Source organism: Bos grunniens, chromosome 1 (assembly GCF_055505025.1).
Source record: "Bos grunniens cultivar Pamir isolate PY7600 chromosome 1, Bosgru_T2T1.0, whole genome shotgun sequence".
NCBI classification, from domain to species: Eukaryota; Metazoa; Chordata; class Mammalia; order Artiodactyla; family Bovidae; genus Bos; species Bos grunniens.
The window spans coordinates 14832694-14860602 of NC_141165.1; the positions used below are offsets into that span (position 1 = coordinate 14832694).

Sequence of the window (27909 nt, forward strand, 5' to 3'; positions counted from 1 at the left end):
CTTCTCTACACATCCATCACCCACTTGATTTTTCAGTATGTGTTGAGGGCAGGAGGAGAAGGGGACGACAGCGGATGAGATGGTTGGATGGCATCACCGACTCAATGGACAAGAATCTGAGCAAACTCCCAGAGATAGTGAAAGGCAGGGAAGCCTGGTGTGCTGCAGTCCATGGGGTCCAGAGAGTTCATGACTGAACAACAACACGTGACCCCGGCCCAGCACCAGGCACTCTGACAGCTTCAACAAGCTCCTATGTTCCATGGCTTGATGACTCCAAAGGCTAGAGGGAGGGGCTGCTTTCTGTCTGTCTGCAGTCTCCCCCCTCACCCACCACCATCCCCAGAGCAAGCCAGCCCAGTAACTGGTCTTTCTCTTCTTTCTTAATTTGCTTAACCCCCGCACCTACCCTCACCAAATGGACCATGTGCTCGACTACTAGAGTGGTAAGGACTTATCATATGACCTGATTATAAAAGTCCTCTGTCTTGTTTTTTATATTAACTTGGCAGCAAATGGCCAAAGCTGTCATGATGATAAAGATGACATCCTCTGACAGACCCCTGCCTGAGGCTACCCTTTGCACAAGAGGCAGCGGACTCCTTCTCAGGGGACAAGGTGGGGGTGTCCCTGCTGCCCTGGGTTGTTCAGGACATTTGTTTCTGTTCTGAAAAGGGGGTGTGGGGACCCGCATCCTCAGGCTGCCTGCTTCCGTGGCCCCAAGAGAAAAGAGGGGGCACGTACCTTTCTCACGAGCTGGGCGAAGTCCGCGCAGTCCCGGGGCGGCAGCCCAAGCAGCGGGCGAGTGCAGGTGTCCAGCGCCGAGCTGTGGCCCACGACCAGGATGATGCCTGCCGTTGAAGGAAAGCACCCCGAGTCAGGGCAGGCACAGAGGATGCCCCTTATCAGACAGGGGCCCCAAAGTGGTCGAGTGGAATAAACTTGTGGTGCCCCGAGGCCTTGGCAACCCCCGGTGGAGGCAGACATGGTTGGTAACAGGTTAATAACACTGGCAACTGGCCTCTGGTTTGCGTGCAAGGTCTTCTGAGCCTGTCACATCCTCACACAGGGTGGGTGCAGACATACCCGCCCTCAAGCTTCAGGGATGGGAGAGTGCCATGCTCTGAGCTGTGTCGACAAGGCCTGTGAACTTGAGCTTGATCAGCTGGTCATCACAATGGACCACAGAGGACTCTCACTTTATGGAAGGACCTTCAGAGTCCAGGGCAACATGTATGGGCAGCCAAGGCTGGGATGAAGCCAGGCTGGGGAGTTAGACCTGCTGCTGAGTCAGGGAGACCCTGCGGCTGTACCCACTGAACCACCTGAGGAGGAAACTGGAACCCGAGCTTCCTTGGAAAGTCCTGGGCCACAGAGTAATCCATTCAGGTGACTGTAAGGACTTCCCAGGTGGCATAGTGGTAAACAACCTACCTGTAATGCAGGAGACACTAGAGACGAAGGTTCAATCCCTGGGTTGGGAAGATCCCCTGGAGAAAGGCATGGCAGCCCACTCCAGTATTCTTGCCTGGAGAATCCCATGGACAGAGGAGCCTGGCAGGCTACAGTCCATGGGGTTGCAATGGCACCATTACTTTGGAGGCCACATCTCGTGCATCTCCTGCACTGCAGGCAGGCTCTTTACCACTGAGTCACAGGTGAAGCCTGTAACATTCTTGCTATTCCAGACATGTCCGCTCCTTTCCTCTTTAGTTTTTTAGTTTAGTTCAGTCGCTCAGTTGCGTCCGACTATTTGCAACCCCATGAATCGCAGCACGCCAGGCCTCCCTGTCCATCACCAACTCCCGGAGTTCACTCAGACTCATGTCCATCGAGTCAGTGATGCCATCCAGCCATCTCATCCTCTGGCGTCCCCTTCTCCTCCTGCCCCCAATCCCTCCCAGCATCAGAGTTTTTTCCAGGGAGTCAACTCTTCTCATGAGGTGGCCAAAGTACTGGAGTTTCAGCTTTAGCATCATTCCTTCCAAAGAAATCCCAGGGCTGATCTCCTTCAGAATGGACTGGTTGGATCTCCTTGCAGTCCAAGGGACTCTCAAGAGTCTTCTCAACACCACAGTTCAAAAGCATCAATTCTTTGGCGCTCAGTTTTCTTCACAGTCCAACTCTCACATCCATACATGACCACTGGAAAAACCATAGCCTTGACTAGATAGACCTTTGTTGGCAAAGTCATGTCTCTGCTTTTGAATATGCTATCTAGGTTGGTCATAACTTTCCTTCCAAGGAGTAAGCGTCTTTTAATTTCATGGCTGCAGTCACCATCTGCAGTGATTTTGGAGCCAAAAACATAAAGTCTGACACTGTTTCCACTGTTTCCCCATCTATTTCCCATGAAGTGATGGGACCAGAAGCCATGATCTTCATTTTCTGAATGTTGAGCTTTAAGCCAACTTTTTCACTCTCCACTTTCACTTTCATCAAGAGTCTTTTGAGTTCCTCTTCACTTTCTGCCATAAGGGTGGTGTCATCTGCATATCTGAGGTTATTGATATTTCTCCCGGCAATCTTGATTCCAGCTTGTGTTTCTTCCAGTCCAGCATTTCTCTTGATGTACTCTGCATATAAGTTAAATAAGCAGGGTGACAATATACAGCCTTGACGTACTCCTTTTCCTATTTGGAACCAGTCTGTTGTTCCATGTCCACTTCTACAACATTCAAATATCCCTTGAGGGTAGATTATACATCTTCTTCACTGAGATTTTCCCCATGATGTTCTATTTGATGCCTGACACATGGATGATGTTCACATTTGCTAACTTAAGTCTTATAGGATTGGCTTTTCATGTTTCACCATGGACATTTTCATATATACCCCAAAGGCAGGTCTGATGAATCCCTGTGTCCTCATTAGGGAGCTCCAACATTTGTTGATGTTCTGCCCCTCTGGTATCATCTGTTACCTGACATCCTTCCCCGTGAGGTATTTTTATTTTTACTGAAGTATAGTTGATGTGCAATATTATATAAGGCATACAATATAGTGATTTGCAATGTTAACAGTTATACTCCATTCATAGTTACTGTAAAATATTGGCTGTTTTCCCCGTGTTGCACAGTAGATCCTTGCAGCTTATTTTATACCTAGCAGTTTGTATCTCCTGCTCCCCTCTTCCATCTTGCCCCTCCCTACTTCCCTCTCCCCACTGCTTCACTCTCCCACCACTCATTCATTCTCTATATCTGTGCGTCTGCTTCTTTCTGTGTTATATTCACTAGTTTGTTGTATTTTTAGATTCCACGTACAAGTGCCGTGTTTGTCTTTCTCTGTCTGACTTATCTCACTTAGCATAATGCCCTCCAAGTCCATCCATGTTGTTACAAATGTCAAAATTCCATCCTTTTTATGGCCGAGTGGCATTCCATTGTACATAGGTACATCTTAATTTGTTCGTTGGATAATGAACACTTCATGCAGTTTTTTAGAGCATAGCCCAAACATCACGCTACTTCTCAGGATGTACCACAGTTTGCATCTCCAAATGAGGACTTCTCATTTTTACACAACTGCCATACCATTACCCCACTAACAAAATTAAGTGTTTTTTAAATATTTCCATATTCACCTTCCATATTTAAATTTCTCTAATGGTCTCAGCCATCAACTTAAACAGATGTTTTGTTTGAATTGTCATTTAGACACGACCCAACATTTGGTAGTTTGGTTCTTAGCTTCTACTTTTGTTTCCTGGGAAGTGGGCATGGGTGGTCTGTGTTGACCCTGTGATCCTGGGTCCCATCGGTTCCGGAATTGGGGGCCCCAGGGTTGGGGGTGGCGTGTGTCTCTACAGAGGCAGTGTGCAGCACTCTGGAGGTGGGGAAACTGGATGGGGAGGTCAGGGCATTCCTAGGTTCAAAATCAGCCATTTCTAACTCAGAGGTAGGGGACTCTGGCCCCAGGGGCTGCTGGCACCAAGGTCGCTGGGGCACTTACCATCCTGTGGGCAGGTGCTGACGATCTGTTCCATGCTCACTGCACACCTGTGCACGTAATCATCATAGCTCTCGGCTGGCAGGAGAGAGGCGAGGGGGAAGGCGGGCCTGGAGGAGGAGAGGGGAGCTGCCATTCTGGCCCATGTGTCAACAGAAGGAGCGAGATGGCTCTGCCTTTAGCTAGGGCTCATGGTCAGCAGTGAGCCTCCAGTTTTGTGCCCCAAACCAGCAAAGGGCTGGTGTTGGGGGCTGCAGCCTGCATTGTCACTGAGCAACAGGCACACAGGCTTGTGATGGCAGAGCCAGCTACGGGCGGTTCTCTGGCTGACACATGCTAGCCGGGCTCCCTGACCCTCTTCTCAGTGGGCTGGACCTGTAGGCTTCACGTCCAACCTTGTGGACTGAGTTCAGTCAGAACCCCTCACCCCCTGTATCTGACCACCCTGGATACCTGAGCAAACTCGGCACCCCGTCCACCTCCAGATGTGTCTGTCCCCCTACCTGTCTGCAGTAAGGATTGTTTAAGGTCTGCAAGAATCGCCCTATTCTTATATGAACTTCCCACCCCACCCCTCTCCTGGTTGAAAAATCCCCACTGGGCCTTGTATTTGGAGAGAAGTCCCATCTCTCTTCTTCTGCCACGCCCCACTGCAATGGTCCCTCGTGAATAACACCTTCATCATCATCTTTAAACAAGCAGCAGGAAGCCTAGTTGCAGACACCATGACCGTGAGGCGGCTCACCTGTAATCCAGGCTGACGTTGAAATCTGCCTCCTTCATCTCTTCCAGGGTCATGAGGGTGGGGGTGGTTTTGCCGGCCTCCCATTTGGTCCATTCAAAGATGCCAGGTTCCACTCTTATCTTAACTTTTTTCTCCAGTTTGAACTCTGAATTCAACAGAACACACGTGTTTATCATCTTCAGGGTTTATTTTGGCTTTCTGTAAAAAAGTCTCTTCCTAGGTCTAAATCAACCCTTTGGGGGGAAAAAAACGTAATTTTATTTCATGCACAGTCATGCTAGTTCTCAGACAAGAGCCACTGGGCAGTTGGAGGCTATCAGGATGACCCTCTGTCCATCAGGAAGGACCGGAGTCTCCCGGGATCTGGGAGACACCTGCAGCCCCCTGGTGCTCACCCTATCCTTGCGTGGGCCCCACTGCACACGGCACTTGGGCTCATCCTCAGGTTAAGAAGGAGCACACCCATGAGGACTTGGCTGGTCCACTGATCCTCGGAAAAGATGAACAATTGTGGAGCCTGTTAGTCACACAGAAGTGCCATCCTGGCAAACACTTAGCCCAGACCGAGCCAAAGCAGAGGGTGGATCGGAGTCATCTTCTAGAACATTCTAACTCTCCCAACTCACCCTACCCTAGGATTTTTTTTTTTAATGAGAAAAAAAAAAGCTCCACTTTCTATTGTAAATTAGAAAACTGGAAATGGAAGTCATGATCTGTTTTGCCAAAAATAGCACATATTTTTGCTATAGAAAAACACATTCCATAAACTGATTTTTTTTCACACCTTTGATAACTCCTCCTCCAATGACATCCTTTCCTGCTCTTCTAAGCTCAGCACCAACCTCTCTTAAAAAACTCATGCATAAGGTGGTCAAAGGCAAATTAAAATCTTGACCTTCCAGAAATGCTAACAGGCTCAGTGCCTCCTCACAATTCTCAGGGGCTGGTTTGCAACTGTCTTGTAAATTTAGACTGTCATTCACAGCCATCCACTTTCTTTGCACCTCTGCTCACTGCCCTCTCCCCCCAGAGAAGAACCATGAGGTCACGGCCATGTGAGAAGGTCGCTGCAGTTCTCACTGACCTCCCAGTATATGTTTGGCCGTCTGCAAACAGCGGAGGGCGGGGGAGCTGAAGACTGAGGTGATCCTGATGCCGCTGTCCAGCAGAGCTTCCCCTGGAAAACAGCAGTGGGAAATGTGCCCTCTTCATCACTGTAGCTGCCCAAGGGGGCAACTTCGGAGGGCAGCTTACTACCTGTGGCAGGAAAGCTTTTATGTAGCTCCATGATTCCCACCCCCAGTGTATGCACCCCGTACGATTGTGCCTGATGTGTGGGTGGAAACCGTGATTAAGGTCAGCCAGCATGGCCCCAGGGAGGAGCTGGTTTTAGTATGTTCCTCCAGTTAACCACTGTGTGACTTGGGAAGCCCATGAACCTTCCCGATTCTAGATTTGAGTTTCTTAATTCATAGAATGCAGACCAAATGAGCTCAATGGCCTCTTCTCTTCCATAAGGTCAATCATGTGGAACCAGAACCTCAGACAAAACAAAAGCCCAAAGGGACAGATTTTGAAATAAAATCAAAGACAGGATGTATCTTTCAATTTTTAAAATGACATCCTTAGTGTACACAGTGATCACTGATTTTTTTTTTCCTTTTCTCTCTTGTTCTTTTTATCCCTTTCATTCCTCCTGACTTCCCCACCAACCCATTCCTGGGTCAAGTCTCTGAGCTTCCTACTTGCTGTGTGATCTTGGGTTACTATGTGATCTTGGGCAACATACTTAACCTCTCTGGGCCTCAGTTTCTTCATCAGCAGAGTGAGGATAATGCTATTACTGCCTTCAAAGCATGTGGCAAGGGCTCAGTACGAGTGAGTGATAATCACTGCTACAATCACTGTTACTGTTCTCTTGGTTGTTGCTATTTAATCGCTAAGTTGTGTCTGACTCTTGCAACCCCATGGACTGTAGCCCGCCAGGTTCCTCTGTCCATGGGATTCTCCCGGCAAGAATGCTGGAGTGGGTTACCATTTCCTTCTCTAAGGGATCTTCCCAATCCAGGGGTTGAACCCTTCATTTCCTGCCTTGGCAGGCAGATTTTTTACCACCAAGCCACTTGGGAAGCCCCATTCCTCCTAGGTTGAGCCTCAAACATACCTGCCATCCTGGACTGGAAAATTCCACAAGACGATAATGGTGGATCGTTTTCAAAGTCTTTGATGCCGCGGCTCCGTTTGGGCAGGCTGCGAGGGAAGTTCAGGTCTGGCCGGTAATATCTTCCTACAGCATAAATAAGTACCAGTTGTTCAATTCCATCAAGTTAGGTCATACCTGTCCCACTAAATGCTTAAGATCAAGACCCACATTTGAAGCACAGTAATTAAACTGTTGTCAACGGTGTTTTTTCTTGAATGCACCCTGCAATGTAGATTAAATTTCAGGAGGAAATTCTACTCTACTCAGCACACATTTCCTCAAACTCAGAAAACCTGTGTTTCATCTGCAGGCACCACCAGACCTTCTTCATCTTCTCAAAACCCCTCCCAAAGATACACTCGTGCAACTGCCCTGATTAAGAACAAGCATCTCCATGACTGACTTAGCTTAACTCAATACGAATCTCAAATTGGCATTAATTAGTTAGATGCAATTCAACCCATCTCCATGGCTTTAAGGTGTCACATTGCCTGTGGGCCGGAATACAGAGAGCAGGAGTGGGTCCTGCATTGTGTGCTGTTAGTCAATTGCTTCAGGCTGGAGAATTCCATGGACAGAGGAGCCTGGTGGGCCACAGTCCACAGGGTCGCAGAGAGTCCGACACGACTGAGCAACTTCATGTTCGCTTTCACTTTTCACGGGGATTCACTGGGACTGCCCTGCCCCCACCCCAATCCATTCAGAGGCTCAGAGCACTTTGGTTCACCTTGAGTTTGACCTTGAACTCTGCTTGGATGGTCTGGTGCACATCCTGGCACCACCAGTGACTAGTTGTGTATTAGAGGCAGCTGACTGACTCCCCTTATCTGTAAAACGTGGGCGACGATATAGTTGTTTGAATGAGTCAGTAAGGAGATGCCTGGAGCCCACAGCCTGGCTCAGAGTAAACAGTCAGTAGGGTTAGGTCTGATCTCATCCTCAGATTATCTGTGATCCCCACAGAGGACTCCGTAACACACCAAGCCCTCACATCCTCTCACATGTCTCCCAGACATCCTGGCCACAACAGATTCTAGCAGCCAAATTCCTCTCCCGAGACCTGCTCTATGTATGTCATGTGGCCGGTCAACACTTGTGCCTGAACACACCAGCCCAGCCTTCCAACAGTTCACCAATCAGAGAGAGGTAGCGGCTGTTTTCCATATCTTGTCTTCTTAGGTTCTATGCAAGATTTTTCTAGAAGCCGCCTCCCCAGAATTTCCATTGACAGAGACTTTGCTGGAACTGGAAGCTTTAAGGGCTTTTATTAAATGCCAAAGTGTTAACTGCTTCTGCACGGAAGGTGGTATTTGTTTTCCATTCAAAGAGAAGTTCCGTCATTTTTATCATATTCTCAAGAGCATCTATGACTCCCCACATGTGAACCTATTCTATTGAGTCTTCTGCCTCCGTGATGCTTCATCTGTGGTCACTTTGTGAAGCAGAGGGCAGAGCTCCAAAGAAGCTGAGGATCTGGGAGGAGGTTAGGTTCTGATGGGAGTTCAGTCTGAGTAAAGAATGGTGCCCCAGGGCTCTGACTAAGCATACTGAGACGTGATCTGTGTTAGCTCTAATTCCTCTGTTTGGATCCTGCCAGGACTGTACTTACCATCGGGTGTTGTACACTGCTGCAGCCAGGACTTCCCGAAGATCTGGTCCACCCTCTCCCCATGGCGTACCACCAGGACGCTTCTCCTCACTATCGTGGCCTGGGATGGGGGGAGGAGAGACGCCTGAGGTTTAACACTGCGTTCTGAGACTTGTCCCCGGCCCCCACTCCAAGGCATCCCTCCCGTCCTTGTTCAATAGCTATGCTGTGCTGTACTCAGTCACTTCAGTCATGTCTGATTCTTTGCAACCCTGTGGACTGCAGCCTGCCAGGCTCCTCTGTCCATGGGATTCTCCAGGCAAGAATGCTGGAGTCGATTGCCATGCCCTCCTCCAGGGGATCTTCCCCACCCAGGGATTGAACCCACGTCTCTTATATGTCCTGCATCGGCAGGTGGGTTCTTTACCACTAGTGTCAGCTGGGAAGCCTGTTGAGCAGCTGCAGCCTGTCTTACCGGGGCCTTTACAATGAGGTGGGAGTAGAATCATCTGTTATTTCTTGCAGCCTTTAATGTTCTGGGCACTAGAGTGCACACAGGAAGTGGAGAGAAAGTGGAATGAATGGTCCACCCCTCAGCACATCGGTTTTCCACCTTCCCTCTTCTTCCAAGTGCCTACCCTGGTCTTGTCCCTTCAGGCTGCTGGAATGAAACATTTTCTGACCCAGGGATTGAACTTGGGTCTCCCACATTGCAGGCAGATTCTTTACCTTCTGAGCCACCAGGGAAATCCATAATCTATAGTATTAACATAATAGTATAAAATACATATTACATGGTATAATAGATCTATATATATGATACGTAGATAAGTACAGATCTTTTTTTAACTTGTGATGGGTTACATTTCAATAAAACCATCATAAGTTGAAAATGTCTTACGTCAGAAATGCATTTAATGCATCGAAACTACTGACCACCTAGCTCAGCCCAGTCTGCCTTAACCATGTTCAGACACCTATATTAGCTGACTAAGGGGCAAACTCATCTATCACAAAGCGTATTTTATAATTGTGGTAAACATTTCCTGTGACTTGCTGGATACGGTACTGAAAGTGAAAAATGGAACGGCTGTCTAGGTGCAGCATGGTTATCAGTGTATCAGTATTTCACCCTCGTGATCAAGGGCTAATGGGGCTGTGCTGCCACTGCCAAGCATCAGAGAGAGGACTGGACTACACATCACTAGTCTTGGAAAAGAGCAGAATTCAAGTATTTAAAATTCTACTGAACGATTTGCTTTTACATCATCGTAAAGTCAAAAGATTGTAAGTTGAACCTTATAAGTTGGGGACCACCTGTATCTAATGTATCTATCTATGTATCTTCTATGTATCTATTATCTGTCTATCTGTCTATCTATCATTTATCCATCCATCCATCCTAGTCTCTTCTGTTGCTGGCACTGGTCCTCTTCTGAGGGGCCCTCCAGGACCACCCAGGTGTTGGCATGTTAAAGATGGTTCTCTGCTTGGTGTCAGGGTATATGTTTAGCTATGAGTAACCAGGGAAGAGGGGCTTCCCAGGTGGCACTAGTGGTAAAGAACCCACTTGCCAATGCAAGAGATGTAGAGAGACACAAGTTTGATCCCTGGGTTGGGAGGATCCCCTGGAGGAGGGCATGGCAACCCACTTGGAGAATCCCAAGGACAGAGGAAGCTGGTGGGCTACAGTCCATGGGGGTCACAAAGAGTCGAACATGACTGAGCGACTGAACAGCAATTCTGGAGCAGAATGGGAAATTCCACATCAGCACAGGCCCGTGGTCTCCTGTGACTTGTGCCGTCAGCATCCGGAGCACCTGTGCCTGATTCTGGGACACAGGGAGTCGTCCACAGGTGCCCCACTTAGGGGGTCTCACTGGGGCTGAGGACAAGCGTGGAAAGACGAGTCACAGATGCTAGAGGATGGAGGGGGAGCAGAGCTGATGGTGCTGCCACAGGAGGTGGGCAGGGGGCACTCCACGGAGGACGCAGGACTTGGTCATGCCTGGGGTCAGGGTCACCAGGGATGTTATAGCACCCACTTCAGGGGCTGAAAACAAAAGTAGCTTGTTCCCTTCTGGTTCTGAAAGCTATCACAGGGCCAGTTCCCCTCAGAAGCTCTAGGAGAGGGTCCTTCCTGCCTCTTTGAGCTCCCGGCAGCCCCAGCATCCTTGGCATGTGGCTGCCTTGGTGTGTGGCTCCAGGTTCTGCCTCCTGGGCACATGGCTTCTCCCTGAGTGCTGTGTCTCCTCTTCTACGCGCATCACACCCCTGCTTTTGGTGATTTGGTTTAGGATCACGGGATAATCCAGAACAACCTCTCCACTGAGATCCTCATCTCAGTCCCACAGGCAGACACACGTTTCCTTGTAAGTTTCACAGGCGGCAGGAATTGAGACCTCACTTCTTTGGGGCCGTTGTTCAGCCCACTACATGATTGTTTTGGCATACCTGTAGCCAGTTTTCCTTTCTCACCATGTGGATGAAGTGGTCTCAGACCAGAGGAGGGTTCCATTCACAAGGACTGGTGTCAGGGTCTCACCCACTAAACACCAGCACGTTCACACAGAGGCTGAGCCTGAGGCTGAGCTTTTCCACCTAATCCTCTCCTTGTTCAATCTGAAAAGAGGGGGCTCAGCCTCAGGGGGCCCCCAGCCCTACTCTAGGCCAGTTCTCCCCCTCCCCAGTAAGACTGAGGCAGGCAGCCGGTGGTGCCCATCTGTGTCTGCCTGGGGCTGGCAGGCCTCTGGCCCCCAGTCAGTGGCTCCTCTTCCCGGGCTGTTGTCCCCCTGAGGACCGGGCTAGAGGTCACCGTGATGCCCTCACGCTGTTCTGGTTCCCCTGCCCTGTGTGCAGCTCTTGTCTGACCTAGAGGCAGCCTCTGGGGGCTGGTGAGTTCTTGGGGCAGGAGTCAGCTGGCTGATGGCAGAGTTAGGGAGAGAGCATGGCAAACTGGGAGGGCTGGGCCTCTGCCCCTTCCCCAGCATGTGTCCTGGCCCCGTGAGTGACTGAGCTTTGGTCACGAGTACTGAGCTTTAGACAAGAGCTGTATGTGGACACTGTGGACACTGTCCTGTGGACACTGGACAGGTTCACAGCCATGTGTGTGTGTGTATATGTGTGTGTGTGTGTATATGTGTGTGTGTGTATATGTGTGTGTGTGTATATGTGTATGTGTAGTGTGTGTGTATGTGTATATATGAGTGTGTGTATATGTATATGTGAGTGTGGATATGTGTGTGTATGTGTATATGTGTGTATGTGTGTGTATATATGTGTGCAAGTGTATGTGTATATGTGTATGTGTAGTGTGTGTATGTGTGTATATGTGTGTATGTGTATATGTGTGTGTATGTGTATATGTGAGTGTGTGTATGTATATATGTGTGTGTAGTGTGTGTGTATGTGTATATGTGTGTGTGGTGTGTGTATGTGTGTGTATATGTACATGTAGTGTATATATGTATATGTGTATGTGTGTGTGTGTATGTGTAGTGTGTGTGTATGTGTATGTGAGCATGTGTGTGTGTGTGTGATGTGTATGTGAGTGTGTATATGTGTGTGTATATGTGTGTGTATGAGTGTATGTATGTGTATATATGTGTGTGTGTGTATATGTGTGTATGTGTATATGTGAGTGTATGTATGTGTGTGTGGTGTGTGTGTATGTGTATATGTGTGTGTGTGGTGTGTATATATATGTATATGTGAGTGTGTGTATGTGTGTATGTATGTATGTGTGTATGTGTGTATATGTGTATATGTGAGTGTGTGTATGTGTATATGTATATGTGTGTGTGGGTCACCCTCTTCCCCGGATGGACGGAGCAGAGGGATGTGGTAGCAGAAGGATGGGCCCTTTGCTGGCCCACCCAGGCCTGAGCTCCAGGAAGCAGTGTCTGAATGAAAGCTGCTCCTGGGGGGCCAAGTTTCCCCGGAGCTGACCCAGGGCACGGTTGCGTGGTTTGTTTGGCATCAAGGGCCCCGTTACCTGTAGGGACTGCAGGCTGCTGAGGCTCCTGGACGAGGATGGTGGGTTGGGCTCCCCGTTCCGTCTGCTGCTGGCCTCGCCGTCCTTTCTGGAGTTCAGGTCAGGGGTTACACTGAAGGTGTATGTCCTGTGGGAGAGGAGAGGGATGTCATGTCACATGGACACTGGGAGGCACTCAGTCATCACGTGATTGAGAACACAGGAGACTAGATGGGTGGGTGGGGTCATTTTGAGGGTGAAACAAAACAATGGTTCAAAACAGCTCTGTGCCCAAAGCATGGCATCTCCAGAGGAATGGTGGTGGTTTGTCTTCTCCATCACCACCTGTTATGGACTGAACTGTGTGTCCCCAGATGTCTAGTTGTGATGCTCAGGACCTCCAAATGGGACTCTATGTGGAGGTAGAGCCTTTAAAGAGCGGATGAAGTTAACATGAGGTTACCAGGGTGGGTGCTCATTCAACCTGCCCAGGTCCTCCTGAGAAGAGATCAGGACTAGAGGGAGGACCCTGTGGGGACACAGAGAGGAGACGACCATCTATACACCCAGGAGGAGGCCTAGGGAGCTTGAGCTTGGCCTTCCAGCCTCCAGGACTGTGAGAGAAGGGACACCTGCTTAAGCTGCCTCGTCTGTGCTGCCTTGTCACTGGGCAGCCAGGGCATCATCCTCTTAGATTCACCTTCCAAAGGCATGAAGATGCTCGTGGTGGGGATGCGGGGCTAAGGGAGTAGAACAGACACATCAGTGCCATGGAAACACACAGAAAAGGCACCCATGCATGAGTGGGCAGGTGGGCAAACTCAGTACCCAAGCAGTTGTAGACAGAGTGGAGGCTGCTGCTGGTCCAGGGGATCAAGAAAGCTGCCCTGGGTGGGCAGTTGCTTGGGAGCTCTGAGGACCACCCAGGGCACACAAGAGCTGTGAGAACCCCAGAAGGCCAGCGGGTGGTGATGCCGAGGTAGAGGACAGGGTAGGGGCCAGAGGAGGAGCGTGAAAGAGGAACTAAGAGCCAATGGTCATGGAAATCCTCCAACAAGAAATTGCCAGGTTCCCCCAGGGGAAACTCAGTTTACAAAGGGAAAGGTCATCTTTTTAAACTGTATGTAAGAATCATCTGGGCTTGCCAGGTGGTGCTAGTGGTAAAGAACCTGCCTGCTAAAGTAGGAGATGCAAGAGACATGGGTTTGGTCCCTGGGTCAGGAAGATCCCCTGGAGGAGGGCAGGGCAATCCACTCCAGTATTCTTGCCTTGGAAATCCCATGGACAGAGGAGCCTGGCGGGATACAGCCCATGGGGTCACAAAGAGTTGGACAAGACTGAAGCGACTTAGCGTGCACACACACAAGAATGACCCACAGTCATCTCTTGGTTCCCTTTCTTACTGGACCTGAACCTGGGTCCTGGTGATTGTGAGGGGAGGACTAGTTATACTGGAGTATAACTATATAACTAGTAATATTAGCTACACTCATGGGGCCTATAGGCTGCTTTATAGCATGTGGGCAAGTTTCAAACAGGGTCGAGCAAAAGACATAGCCATTCAGAGCAAAGACGTGAACAGTAGCTAGAGAGGGAAACAGGACAAAGAGAACTTGTGCTTGATTTTGTTTTTAAGACAACAGCATCTTTGTCTGCTGGGGGGAGCCATTGGGGAGGGTCTCGTGGGGACAGGTGATGCTGGTACAATGCCCTTGGAGGATGCAGGATGCCCAGGAGGTGTGGAATAAAACACACTATGAACGGGCACCCTCAGCTAGGGGTTGGGACCAAGCAGCACAGTGTGACGAGGGGAGAAGGGTAAGTGTCCCAGAGGCTGCAGGTGACCGGAGTGGGGGACATTCTCCCAACGTTCACCTATCATAGCGGATAGGAGTGAAGAATGCAGTAGGTGGCTTTTTTCATCTTTTCCACTAGATAAAAAAGTCAGATGCCAGGCAGCTGGTGAGCAGAGTGTCTGGGATTTATGGTGGGCGAGAAGGAGGCAGACAGTCCTCTCACATGAGTGACTGGTAAGGGAGCATCGTCTTTATTACTATTTACTTTCTGAAAAGCATTATCACCTTGCTCTTTATCTTGTAGTTTTGTCTGTGATTTTAACATAGAGAAGGCTTACAATTTAAGCACTTAATAATCATTATTAAAGATGATCTGATTAAAGATGAAGTCTGAAGCCCAGGAGACAGCACTTCAGATAGCTCTGAAAAAGCAAGAGAGTCCCAAAAAAACATCTATTTCTGTTTTATTGACTATACCAAAGCCTTTGACTGTGTGGATCACAATAAACTGTGGAAAATTCTGAAAGAGATGGGAATACCAGACTGCCTGACCTGCCTCTTGAGAAATTTGTATGCAGGTCAGGAAGCAACAGTTAGAACTGGACATGGAACAACAGACTGGTTCCAAATAGGAAAAGGAGTTCGTCAAGGCTGTATATTGTCACCCTGTTTATTTAACTTCTATGCAGAGTACATCATGAGAAACGCTGGACTGGAAGAAACACAAGCTGGAATCAAGATTTCCAGGAGAAATATCAATAACCTCAGATATGCAGATGACACCACCCTTATGGCAGAAAGTGAAGAGGAACTCAGAAGCCTCTTGATGAAAGTGAAAGTGGAGAGTGAAAAAGTTGGCTTAAAGCTCAACATTCAGAAAACGAAGATCATGGCATCCGGTCCCATCACTTCATGGGAAATAGATGGAGAAACAGTGGAAACAGTGTCAGACTTTATTTTTTTGGGCTCCAAAATCACTGCAGATGGTGACTGCAGCCATGAAATTAAAAGATGCTTACTCCTTGGAAGGAAAGCTATGACCAACCTAGATAGCATATTGAAAAGCAGAGACATTACTTTGCCAACAAAGGTTCATCTAGTCAAGGCTATGGTTTTTCCTGTGGTCATGTATGGATGTGAGAGTTGGACTGTGAAGAAGGCTGAGCACCGAAGAATTGATGCTTTTGAACTGTGGTGTTGGAGAAGACTCTTGAGAGTCCCTTGGACTGCAAGGAGATCCAACCAGTCCATTGTGAAGGAGATCAGCCCTGGGATTTCTTTGGAAGGAATGATGCTAAAGCTGAAACTCCAGTACTTTGGCCACCTCATGAGAAGAGTTGACTCATTGGAAAAGACTCTGATGCTGGGAGGGATTGGGGGCAGGAGGAGCAGGGGACGACAGAGGATGAGATGGCTGGATGGCATCACTGACTCGATGGACGTGAGTCTGAGTGAATTCCGGGAGCTGGTGATGGACAGGGAGGCCTGGCATGCTGCGATTCATGGGGTCACAAAGAGTTGGACATGACTGAGCGACTGATCTGATCTGACCTGATTCAAGATGAAGTCTGCAGCCCAGAAGACAGCACCTCAGATAGCTCTGAGAGACTGCCCCAAAGAGGCCGTGCTCTACCTAGTCATTCAGTGGTGCCGACTCTTAGTGACCCCATGGACTGCAGCACACCAGGCTCCTCTGTTCCTGGGATTCTTTAGACAAGAATACTGGAGTGGGTTGCCATTTCCTCCTCCAGGGAATCTTACCGACTCAGAGATCGAACTTTTGTGAAGAGAGGTCACTTCTTCACCGCCTGAGCCACCAGGGGAGCCCAAAAGATGGCTCTGTTACATCTCACTTAAGATATGCTCCATTGTTTCTCTGTTTTCAAACTCTACCTAGTCCAGAAATCAGAAGTACCATCATTTAAACGTCCTTCTATTTAAAATAATTTTCATTTTCTGTTTAACTCGACTCAGTGTGTGCTATAGGATCATACAGAATACCACCTGTTTTATACCCATGTATTCTCCTATTTCTGATGCACCCATCAGATAGGAGCCCCTAATATACCAGGTCTCCTGCTCTGCCGTCTCTTCTCTTTCCCTCATCAGTACCATATCATAGCTCTATAACATGCTTTTAATATCCAGTAAGGTAGATGTCTCTTCCCATCACTTTTGTTTCCCAAAGTGTTCTTAGCTCTTCTCTCCTGTTTTTTCTCCCAGATAAATTTTTCAAACATTCAGTGAAGTTCCAACAAATGACCCCATTGGGATTGCCCTAGAAGGTACTTCACTAAACCTGGAAATGACTCTGACAGGATTCATCCTGCTCCATCGTGAACCTGGTGTGTTCCTACTTATTCAGCCCATTGGTAAATGTTTTCTTTTTTCTCTCAGAGAGGCCCCAAGCCCTCCAGTTCTTGTAAGGCTGATGGCTGATGGCTCCCAGGCCTGCATCCCGAGACCCTCACCGGGTCCTGAGCTGGGAGTGGAGCCATTTCTTCTGTATCTCAGGGGCCCACGGGCTCGGTCACCCACCTTTCATCCTCACCACAGTACACTCAGTGCCCACGTGGGGTTTCAGTGTAGTGAAAGCATTTCTGAAGTCATCTGCGAGTTGTACCTTCTCTTTCCATGTTCTCTCCTGTCTCGAGCGGTAAATCCTACCAGAGGGGTTCAGGTTAAACAGATTTACTTGGCTCATATTCTTACAGCATTTAGGGCTTTAGCTGGTGGTAAGCAGATGAGAACACGATCCCTGTACTCAGACCATTGACGTTTTCCCCTTCAAGTGAACACGTTCTCAGTATTTGAAGAGCCTCACATTGATACAGGAAACGCTGATTGGTTTCCCCTTCCTGAGGGCGAGGTGGGGCCCCCCACACACACACCCTGCTTGTGGCCCACAGAGCAGGTAGTGAAGCCGCGTTATCTATAAATGACATGTGTGAAGTTTACAGACAGAGAGAAAAACTGAATTTTTTTTGCTAGTCTGTCAAATGAAATACAGCCTAGATTATGATGGGGATGTTGGCAATGAGAGGAAAAAGGAAAGAAGGTAGCATTTCGATATTTCTGTTTTTCTCTTAAACCTCAGAAACCTACTTAATGCTTAACTTATACCATACAGATAGATGCGTTTAAATTCTCCCTGACTTTTACCAGGGGTGCAGCTGCCATTGGCGGGTTGTGTGAGCTGTGTCCCAGCGTGTCTTCCAGAGATGCCAGAGTGAGGAACCACAGACGAGGTGGCTTACGGGACAGATACTTATTCTCACACAGTCTGGAGTTTGAGAGCCCAAGGCCGAGGTGTGGTCAAGGCTGGTTCCCCCCGAGGCCTGTCTCCTGGGCGTGTGGATGGCCATCTCCTCCCTGTGAACAAGTGTGATCATCCTTCTCTGTGTGTGTTTGTGTCCTCATCTCTTACTCTTCATATGAGGACACCAGTCAGCTGGATCAGGGCTCATCCTTGAGATCTCCTTTTACCTCAGTCACCTCTTTAAAGAATTTCCCTGGTGGCTCAGACGGCAAAGCGTCTGCCTACAATGTGGGAGACCCAGGTTCAATCTCTGGGTCAGGAAGATCCCCTGGAGAAGGAAATGGCAACCCATTCCAGTAGTCTTGCCTGGAAAATACCATGGACGGAGGAGCTTGGTAGCCTACAGTCCACGGGGTCACAAAGAGTCGGACACGACTGAGCGACTTCACTTTTTCACCACTTTAAAGACATCTCCAAATATAGTCACATTGTGAGGTGCTGGGATTAGGCTGTCAACATATGAATTTTGGGGACCCAGTGCAGCCCATGACATCACCTTTATAACTTCTGAGCTACTAGCCACCAACTTGCTCTGTGGTTTTGGAAACTCATGGGCATGTACTGCTTCCAGGTTGGGACTCTTATCCTGGCTCAGAGAGGATGTGTTCTCTGAGCTCTAATATTCCCAGCTCCTTGTTTGACAGTTATACTACATCCTTCTTCTCCAGGGAGGGTTGAAAACTGCTGTGATTCATGTATGAACTCCATCGCCATCACGCTGGTGGCCTCTGATCTTTTTCTTCAAAATAATGGGCGAAGTAATGGTCATTTTGTTGCCAAGCGAATCCAGAGACCCCGAACTGTTGGCACAAAGACTGAATTGTCATACTGGAGATGGGTCACTGGTGCAGGAAAACTTTTCCTGCTTGGATTGCATGTGCCAAGTGTGAATTCTGCACTGACACTTTCCAAGATATTTATCCACTGTCTGAACAACAGTATGTCTGCCCATAGCCAAGGTAGCCGTGAGACAGTGTCACTGAACTGCAATTTCTTAATTTCTGCTTAAGCAGTTAGCGATGTGTCCTGACATTCTGGGGCCGGTTTCTGATTAAAAATCTCTGAATGGTTAATAAAGTACACTTCTGGCTGTTTTAAAAGACACAGCCAGGTCAGCTGAGTCTGACAGCAGAGCTGGGTCTCTGCCTTTCTGAGCCATAATCACAGGCCACTGTTTGCCATGCGCCTTCCCCAGCATGAATGGGGAGCTTCCAAAACACGGTCATCAGACACCCACAGCCCAGCTCAACACTCAGTTTTCTCTTCTTTTGCTGTGATTCTTGTTAATACTTATTTATTTCTACAGAAAACTTGCTTCTAGAAGGAATAGTCCCAGAAATGTCCAGCCTAAAACTGGAATGGTTATTTTGGTGGCAGGTTACTGACAGATAAACTGTAAGATGAAAAATGTAGTAACCATAAACTCATTTTCTATAGAGTCTTTGCAGCATAGTTGTAGCAACATCCAGCTTGCCAGTTGCCTGGTGCCAGTGAAGCTCTTTTGTCTTGAGCAAGGACTGGAGGACTCACTAAAGGACATGAGCCAGACGGAAGCCCATGCCTCCTGGACCTCAGATGGTCAGTTAGGGTGGAAACAGCATCTTCCACCTTAAATGGACTGACTGAACTGGTTCTACAAGGAACCAAGTGCTTCCTTAATTGCATGATGAATTGGCCCCTCCAGCTCCCTGGGCCCAAGTATTCTCACCTCTCAGAGAGGATGATGTAGCCAATTATCTCTGCAGTCCCTCGTGGTACCAACGTGCTGTGATTTTGTCCTGGCTACTGGACCCATGGGCATAGCCACATCCAAAAAATTGTGCTTCTCTGGAATGACTGGTGTCCTTGCCCCCGGGATGACTGTGATGGTTTTGTGGAAGTTGTGTCCCGTTCCATGTTGGGTGTGGGAGGGTTTGGAGCCTGAGTCCCACAGCTTGCACGGTGGATACAAAGCTTGGTCCCAGGCTTGTCTGACTTCTCTCCCTTTGACCCAACTTCCTTATGTTTTTTTCTTTAAAGTTAAAATTGATTATCTTACATTTTGAAGAAGCAATGCATTTCTAAGTTTCAAAAATTTTTTTAAATTATGCAGTTGTAGAGATCTAAAAGACCATTCTCCCAACTCCACCTTCAACCCTGAAGGGTAGCTCTGTTGGAAGTTTCTAGAGGTTTTTCCCTTTCAGGGAACTTTTAGGCATCAGTTCGATGCCAGGAGCCAGCGAGAGGCATTCCACTCGTGACAAAGGTCATGAGGAAGGAGGCTTGGCATACGCAAAGGCGGGATTGAGCCTCAGGAGTCCCCCGGATATTCTCGAGCATCTACCCCCCAAAAAACCAGAGTCTGCCTACTTTATTGCTTTGTGCTCTCACCTCTGACTTTACCGGGGGCTGTCCCCCACCACCATCTCGCTCTCTCTGTCAAAGAGTTAACTTACAGCTCCAATTAATAAAGTTCCTGGGCAATTAGGAGTGTTTAAATCTAAACCCCTCAGATAGCTCTCTAACTCGCCTGACAAGTTTACCTGGACTCCTACAGCTATGCATACGATTGTTTACAGTCTCCCAGCCTCAAGAGGAAAGCTTAAGATATTCAAATAGCTTAGAGCCTCTCAGAGAGTTAGAAACTGTCAGAATAAAACTAGTAAAAGATTTCGTTAATGAGCCAATGCTTGCTGCCAAGTTTCCACATCCCCTGAATTGTATCCTTGAATGTGTATTAATTAATATAGTTGGTATGTAGAAAAAATAAGTAGTGGCCTTGGTGTTAGCAACTTTAGACCCTTAAGGTAATAAATTCTTTCCTTTGTTGTAAACCCACTGCACCTCTGCCCTATAGGAATGCAATTTTATCTAACACCTTCGGAAGATGGCGCCAAACCTTAAAATAATTACTCTTAGAGAAAATAAGTCTTATGGTTGACAAACCTTTGTCAAGAGTCATAAAATGTTAATAGGCCTTCTGGCCAGAAGATGATGTAAATCACCTAAACCATTTGTATACGATAAATTTGCAGGATAGAAACCCTGGTTTTTGATAAGGATCAAAGACTGCTGACTTTGCATCCCCTATTATCCTCTATGTGTAACTTAGGGTATAAAAGCCCCTGTTGAAAATAAAGCTACAGGCCTTGCTCACCAAAGCTTGGTCTCCCCATGTCATTCTTCTCCTCAATTTCCAGCTGAGTCTCCATCTGGAGCACGGAGGCCCTCTGCGACCATTTATTTGCCTGGGCTTCTAAGACCCAGTCGAGAAGGTGTCTAAGGTGGGGCACCTTCCGCTATTCGAGAGGGCGCCTGCAGCCTCCGTGGTCAGAGCTAACCTGGTGTCACAGGTTATATTGATTTTCCGCGTAAACCAAGCTACTCAGCCTCTTTTCTCCACTGAATTTTCCTACTGAGCTATCCTCATTCTATTACTCTTTATATCTTTGATGAATATGTAAATAGTTGCCGACACCGTCTCCCCTTCGAATACCCTGGGTCAGGCGGGGCTGGAACTTGGCAGTTCAGTTCAGTTAAGTTCAGCCGCTTAGTCATGTCCAACTCTTTGTGACCCCAGGAATCACAGCATGCCAGGCCTCCCTGTCCATCACAAACTCACGGAGTTCACTCAGACTATGTCCATTTAGTTGGTGATGCCATCCAGTCATCTCATCCTCTGTCATCCCCTTCTCCTCCTGCCCCCAATCCCTCCCAGCATCAGGGTCTTTTCCAATGAGTAAACTCGTTGCATGAGGTGGCCAAAGTATTGGAGTTTCAGCTTCAGCATCAGTCCTTCCAATGAACATCCAGGACTGATCTCCTTTAGAATGCACTGGCAGTCCAAGGGACTCTTGCAGTCCAAGGGACTCTCAAGAGTCTTTTCCAACACCACAGTTCAAAAGCATCAATTCTTCAGTGCTCAGCTTTCTTCGCAGTCCAACTCTCACATCCATACACGACCACTGGAAAAACCATAGCCTTGACTAGACGGACCTTTGTTGGCAAAATAATGTCTCTGCTTTTCAATATGCTATCTAGGTTGGTCAAGCTTTCCTTCCAAGGGGTAAGCGTCTTTTAATTTCATGGCTGCAATCACCATCTGCAGTGATATTACTTTGCCAACAAAGGTTCATCTAGTCAAGGCTATGGTTTTTCCTGTGGTCATGTATGGATGTGAGAGTTGGACTGTGAAGAAGGCTGAGCGCCGAAGAATTGATGCTTTTGAACTGTGGTGTTGGAGAAGACTCTTGAGAGTCCCTTGGACTGCAAGGAGATCCAACCAGTCCATTCTGAAGGAGATCAGCCCTGGGATTTCTTTGGAAGGAATGATGCTAAAGCTGAAACTCCAGTACTTTGGCCACCTCATGAGAAGAGTTGACTCACTGGAAAAGACTCTGATGCTGGGAGGGATTGGGGGCAAGAGGAGCAGGGGACGACAGAGGATGAGATGGCTGGATGGCATCACTGACTCGATGGACGTGAGTCTGAGTGAACTCCGGGAGTTGGTGATGGACAGGCAGGCCTGGCGTGCTGCGATTCATGGGGTTGCAAAGAGTCAGACATGACTGAGCGACTGATCTGATCTGAAAATAAAGTCTGACACTGCTTCCACTGTTCCCCCATCTATTTCCCATGAAGTGATGGGACCAGATGCCATGATCTTCGTTTTCTGAATGTTGAGCTTTAAGCCAACTTTTTCACTCTCCTCTTTCACTTTCATCAAGAGGCTTTTGAGTTCCTCTTCACTTTCTGCCATAAGGGTGGTGTCATCTGCATATCTGAGGTTACTGATATTTCTCCCGGCAATCTTGATTCCAGCTTGTGTTTCTTCCAGCCCAGTGTTTCTCATGACGTACTCTGCATATAAGTTAAATAAGCAGGGTGACAATATACAGCCTTGACGTACTCCTTTTCCTATTTGGAACCAGTCTGTTGTTCCATGTCCAGTTCTAACTGTTGCTTCCTGACCTGCATATAGGTTTCTCAAGAGGCAGGTCAGGTGGTCTGGCATTCCCATCTCTTTCAGAATTTTCCAGTTTATTGTTTTAAATATTCCAGTTTATTGATCCACACAGTCAAAGGCTTTGGTATAGTCAGTAAAGCAGAAATAGATGTTTTTCTGGAACTCTCTTGCTTTTTCCATGATCCAGCAGATGTTGGCAATTTGATCTTTGGTTCCTCTGCCTTTTCTAAAACCAGCTTGAACATCTGGAAGTTCACGGTTCACGTACTACTGAAGCCTGGCTTGGAGAATTTTGAGCATTACTTTACTAGCATGTGAGATGAGTGCAATTGTGTGGTAGTTTGAGCATTCTTTGGCATTGCTCAATTCTTTGGGATTGGAATGAAAACTGACCTTTTCCAGTCCTGTGGTCACTGCTGTTTTCCAAATTTGCTGGCATGTTGAGTTCAGCACTTTCACAGCATTATCTTTCAGGATTTGGAATAGCTCAACTGGAATTCCATCACCTCCACTAGCTTTGTTTGTAGTGATGCTTTCTAAGGCCCACATGACTTCACATTCCAGGATGTATGGCTCTAGGTGAGAGACCACACCATCATGATTATCTTGGTTGTAAAGATCTTTTTTGTACAGTTCTTCTGTGTATTCTTGCCACCTCTTCTTAATATCTTCTGCTTCTGTTAGGTCCATATCATTTCTGTCCTTTATGGAGCCCATCTTTGCATGAAATGTTCCCTTGGTATCTCTAATTTTTTTCAAGAGATCTCTAGTCTTTCCCATTCTGTTGTTTTCCTCTATTTCTTTGCAGTGATCGCGGAGGAAGGCTTTCTTATCTCTTCTTGCTATTCTTTGGAACTCTGCATTCAGATGCAAACTTTTCTTTTCTCCTTTGCTTTTTGCTTCTCTTCTTTTCACAGCTATTTGTAAGGCCTCCTCAGACAGCCATTTTGCTTTTTTGCCTTTCTTTTCCATGGAAATGGTCTTGATCCCTGTCTCCTGTACAATGTCATGAACCTCTACCCATAGTTCATCAGGCACTCTATTTATCAGATCTAGTCCCTTAAATCTATTTCTCACTTCCACTGTATAATCATAAGGGATTTGATTTAGGTCATACCTGGATGGTCTAGTGGTTTTCCCTACTTTCTTCAATTTAAGTCTGAATTTGGCAATAAGGAGTTCATGATCTGAGCCACAGTCAGCTCCCAGTCTTGTTTTTACTGACTGTATAGAGCTTCTCCATCTTTGGCTGCAAAGAATATAATCAATCTGATTTCAGTGTTGACCATCTGGTGATGTCCATGTGTAGAGTCTTCTCTTATGTTGTTGGAAGAGGGTGTTTGCTATGACCAGTGCGTTCTCTTGGCAAAACTCTATTAGCCTTTGTCCTGCTTCATTCTGTATTCCAAGGCCAGATTTGCCTGTTACCCCAGGTGTTTCTTGACTTCCTACTTTTGCATTCCAGTCCCCTATAATGAAAAGGACACCTTTTTTGGGGTGTTAGTTCTAAAAGGTCTTGTAGGTCTTCATAGAACCGTTCAACTTCAGCCTCTTCAGCATTACTGGTGAGGCATAGACTTGGATTACTGTGATATTGAATGGTTTGCCTTGGAAACGAACAGAGATCATTCTGTCGTTTTTGAGATTGCATCCAAGTACTGAATTTTGGACTGTTTTGTTGACCATGATGACTACTCCATTTCTTCTAAGGGATTCCTGCCTACAGTAGTAGATATAATGGTCATCTGAGTTAAATTCACCCGTTCTAGTCCATTCTAGTTCACTGATTCCTAGAATGTCGACATTCACTCTTGCCATCTCCTGTTTGACCACTTCCAATTTGCCTTGATTCATGGACCTAACAGTCCAGGTTCCTATGCAATATTGCTCTTTACAGCATCGGACCTTGCTTCTATCACCAGTCACATCCACAGCTGGGTATTCTTTTTGCTTTGGCTCCATCCCTTCATTCTTTCTGGAGTTATTCTCCACTGACCTCCAGTAGCATATTGGGCACCTAATGACCTGGGGAGTTCCTCTTTCAGTATCCTATCATTTTGCCTTTGCATGAACATGCATATAAATATATGTGAGTACGGATGATGTTTTAATTCATCTGTTCCCCACAGTTAGTACTATCCTATACACATTGTTCTGCAATTTACCTTGTGTTTTTTTACATCAGTGCATAAATACCTCCTCGTGATCATTTTTAAAAATTTCAAGTATTCTATTGTATGGGTGTATCATAATTGATTTCAGGTGCTTATTTTCAATTTAATTATCTCTTCCACAGTACTTGCATGCTTCCACAATTTATCAGGTTCAGAATAAGGATGTGTATTTTGTAGTCCTTTGGGGATTATGATCTCAGAAAAGTTTTATAGAGTAATTAATGTCTTCTGAATGTTTTCAGTGGAAAGCCATGAATCAGTCAAGACATTTACCAGATACCTATAGGGATAATGCTGCCAGCACGGAGCAGGCCATTTTCACCAATGGTAGGAATGATCTAGAAGCACACAAGTACTGTGAACACTCTTTCCAGAAGACACTCTCTGTGACTCCAGGAGAGATGTGTGGGCTGCAGGGCGGGGGCAGCACTCACCTGTGTCTCACCCAGGTGTCACACTCGCTGGCTCGCTCTGTGTAGTTCTCCGGCAGGAAACCCCGGCAGCCCGTCCGCTGCGAGATCCCGATCACCCAGCCCTCGCTGGCTTCCTCCTGCTGCGTGGGGTCCACAAAGATGTAGTCCCCGGGGCTGAGCGTCAACTCATCCACGTTCTGGGGTTTGTACTGGAATAGGACCCGCAGGGTCTGGAAAGGAGGCAGGAGTCTTCAGGTGTCAAGTAAGGGCGGGTTCTGTGTCTCCAGGACACACCCAAGCCTTTGGCTGATGTCAGTGGAATGTGACCAAAGGATGCAAAGATTTCTTTGGAGAGATTTAGAAATGGGTATTGGTATCTACCTGTCATGTCTCTGTCTCTCTCATTTATCTACCAAAGTATCTGTATTTGTGCTCACTCAGTCATGTCCCACTCTCTGTGACCTTATGGATGGTAGCTTGCCAGGCTCCTCTTTTCATGGGATTCTCCAGGCAAGAATACTAAAGTTGGTAGCCATTTCCTTCTCTGGGGGAGTCTTCCTGACCCAGGGATCAAACCTGAATCTCCTGTACTGGCAGGCAATTCTTTACCATTAGTGCCACCCATCTATCATCTATTTAACATCTATCAATCATCCATCATCTATATTTCTGTATCTATTATCTATCTATCCATCATCTACTAAACATCTACTTACCTGTCTATCCTCTATCAATTATCAATCTATACCTATTTATCTGTCTACCTACTTACCTATCTACCTCTGTTTACTTATTATATGAAAAATCTCAAAGCATAACCAGATGTCACATCCACCCCCATTGGAGTGAGGTTATTTACAGTTTCTCCCATGTGAAGGAACACAGTGGATTCATACTTGTTCCATGGGTCTGAAAAGGAGTATAACAAAATCTTCTAAACCAATCAATCCCATAGGGAGGAAGTCCTGGACTGAGGCGTCACTAAATCACTATTTAAACAAATTAATAAGCAACATAATGCATTCATAAATCTTGGCAACAGTCCATTTTTAATACCAGTCCCACAGGGAGGGAGTCCTGGACTGAGGCTTCACTCAAGTCACTATTTAAACAAATTAATAGCCAACATAATGTATTCATAAATCTTTGCAACAGTCCACTTTTAATACCAGAAATGTTCCTTTTCTCCCCTCCAAATTTCTGGATGTCTGCAACTTACAAATAAAAGAATGTTAATTCCAAAATGCAGGCAACAAAATGATTTTCAAGAAGGGATTCAAATTCTTCCTTCTACTGAGATAGCTCCAGCCAAGGGCTCTTGGGGTCAGGGCTGTGTCAGGCAGGCAGCAGCTCACCAGATCCCAGGGTGGGGGGTCCAGTCCAGCCACCCGCCTGGGCTTCCCCACCTGGGCTTACCCACCTGGTAGTGTACAAAGCGCATGTCCCGGGAGTAGAGCGTGGCTGTCCACTGGCAGCTGTGGCTGGGGTTGATGGCTCTGGCCAGCTGCTCCAGCGTCCTCTGGTGGTGAGGGTAGAACTTGTGGGCCAGGGTGAGATGCAGCTGCTTGGTGCAAGGCTTCACCGTGCAGTCTGTGAAAGGAGGTACATGGGCACCTTGACCCAGATGGCTGTACTGCACGCCCAGGGCTCCCCGTCCACAGCGGTTACGTGACCAGGGTGGCGATGCAAATGCTTTTACACAGGGTCCTATCTCTGCCCATTCTCACCCCCGCCCCCTGCACCAGTGCTTTCCTGATGAGGCGAGTTCTTGGCCCAGATGGGCTGCTGCATGGAGGTCAGTTTGTGACGGAGACGGCTGGGAGTGTGCACATCTGACCAGGAAGCAGGTGAGCAGAAAGAGTAGAGATACAGGTTTAGGGGTACATGCTTGGAGGGGGGGGGTCTGTCAGTTTGCAAGCTAGTTGCTCCAACAATTGATTCAAATCTCCCTCGTCCCCTGGGATGCACATGTTTCTTGGTGGCCTGGATGGGTTGGGATCCCAGCCAGGTCATGGTTTTTTTTCAGTTGCCAAGTCTCTGGAAGAAAACACCCCAGCACCTCTAATATCCATCTGGCTTTGTGAAGCAGGAAGACTTCAGAGTGGCCAGGCCCTGGCCTTTTTGAGTGACCTCTGTCCCCCGGGCCCCAGCTCTCCTGGTCCTCATTCCAGGGCCCTCAGGTCAGTGGGCGGTGGTGTCCCCGAAGCAGCCAGGATCTGATTTCAGCCAGGCCACAAAGCGGCTCTGTTCTGGGGAGGCAGTGATCAGTGGAACTGTACAGACTCGGGAAGCAGATAGACATGACTTTAGACCCACCTGCCCCGTTTGGCAGGTGACCTTGGGGAGTGTCTTGGTCTGACTCAGCTTCAGTTTCAACAGCAACAACCTGAGGGTGAGGATTGCTGGTGTGGCCTGGGAAACCAGCCTCTTAACTCTAAGGTCCCCCAGAGACTTCTGGTAGACAATAGTTGCTTGCATGTTCAATTGCTTCAGTCGTGTCCGACTGTGTGCGACACAATGGACTGTAGCCCGCGAGGCTCCTCTGTCCATGGGATTCTCCAGGCAAGAATACTGGAGTGGGTTTCCATGCCCTCCTCCAGGGGATCTTCTCAACCCAGGGATCGAACCTGTGTCTCTTATGACTCCTGCATTGGCAGGCGGGTTCTTAACCACTAGTGCCGCCTGGGAAGCCCAGATATTAGTTACCCACGGGCAACACTGAGAGGCACACAAGGACGTGTCCTCAACCGAGCAATGTCAATGACGCACTTCCTGGAGCCCAGACGTGGCGGCCCCACTAAC

The 27909-nt window shown here is 47.6% G+C and overlaps 1 protein-coding gene across 2 annotated transcripts in view; it reads right to left on the reverse strand.

Moving 5' to 3' along the window:
• The window catches only part of UBASH3A (ubiquitin associated and SH3 domain containing A), a 42964-nt gene that overhangs the window by 2238 nt on the left and 12817 nt on the right, over positions 1-27909 (reverse strand). The window contains exons 5-13 of one of the 2 annotated variants that reach the window (XR_015141775.1): positions 26528-26697; positions 25129-25337; positions 12482-12608; positions 8509-8608; positions 6861-6983; positions 5092-5873; positions 4697-4841; positions 3955-4061; positions 745-851 (exon numbers count right to left, since the gene is read on the reverse strand). Coding sequence is in view for 1 of the 2 variants with exons in the window: in XM_086338881.1 (XP_086195007.1) it covers positions 745-851; positions 3955-4061; positions 4697-4841; positions 5781-5873; positions 6861-6983; positions 8509-8608; positions 12482-12608; positions 25129-25337; positions 26528-26697 (1181 nt within the window). In the remaining variant the exon portion in view is untranslated. The remainder of the gene's footprint in view (positions 1-744; positions 852-3954; positions 4062-4696; positions 4842-5091; positions 5874-6860; positions 6984-8508; positions 8609-12481; positions 12609-25128; positions 25338-26527; positions 26698-27909) is intronic. The other variant, XM_086338881.1, reaches the window with a different exon arrangement.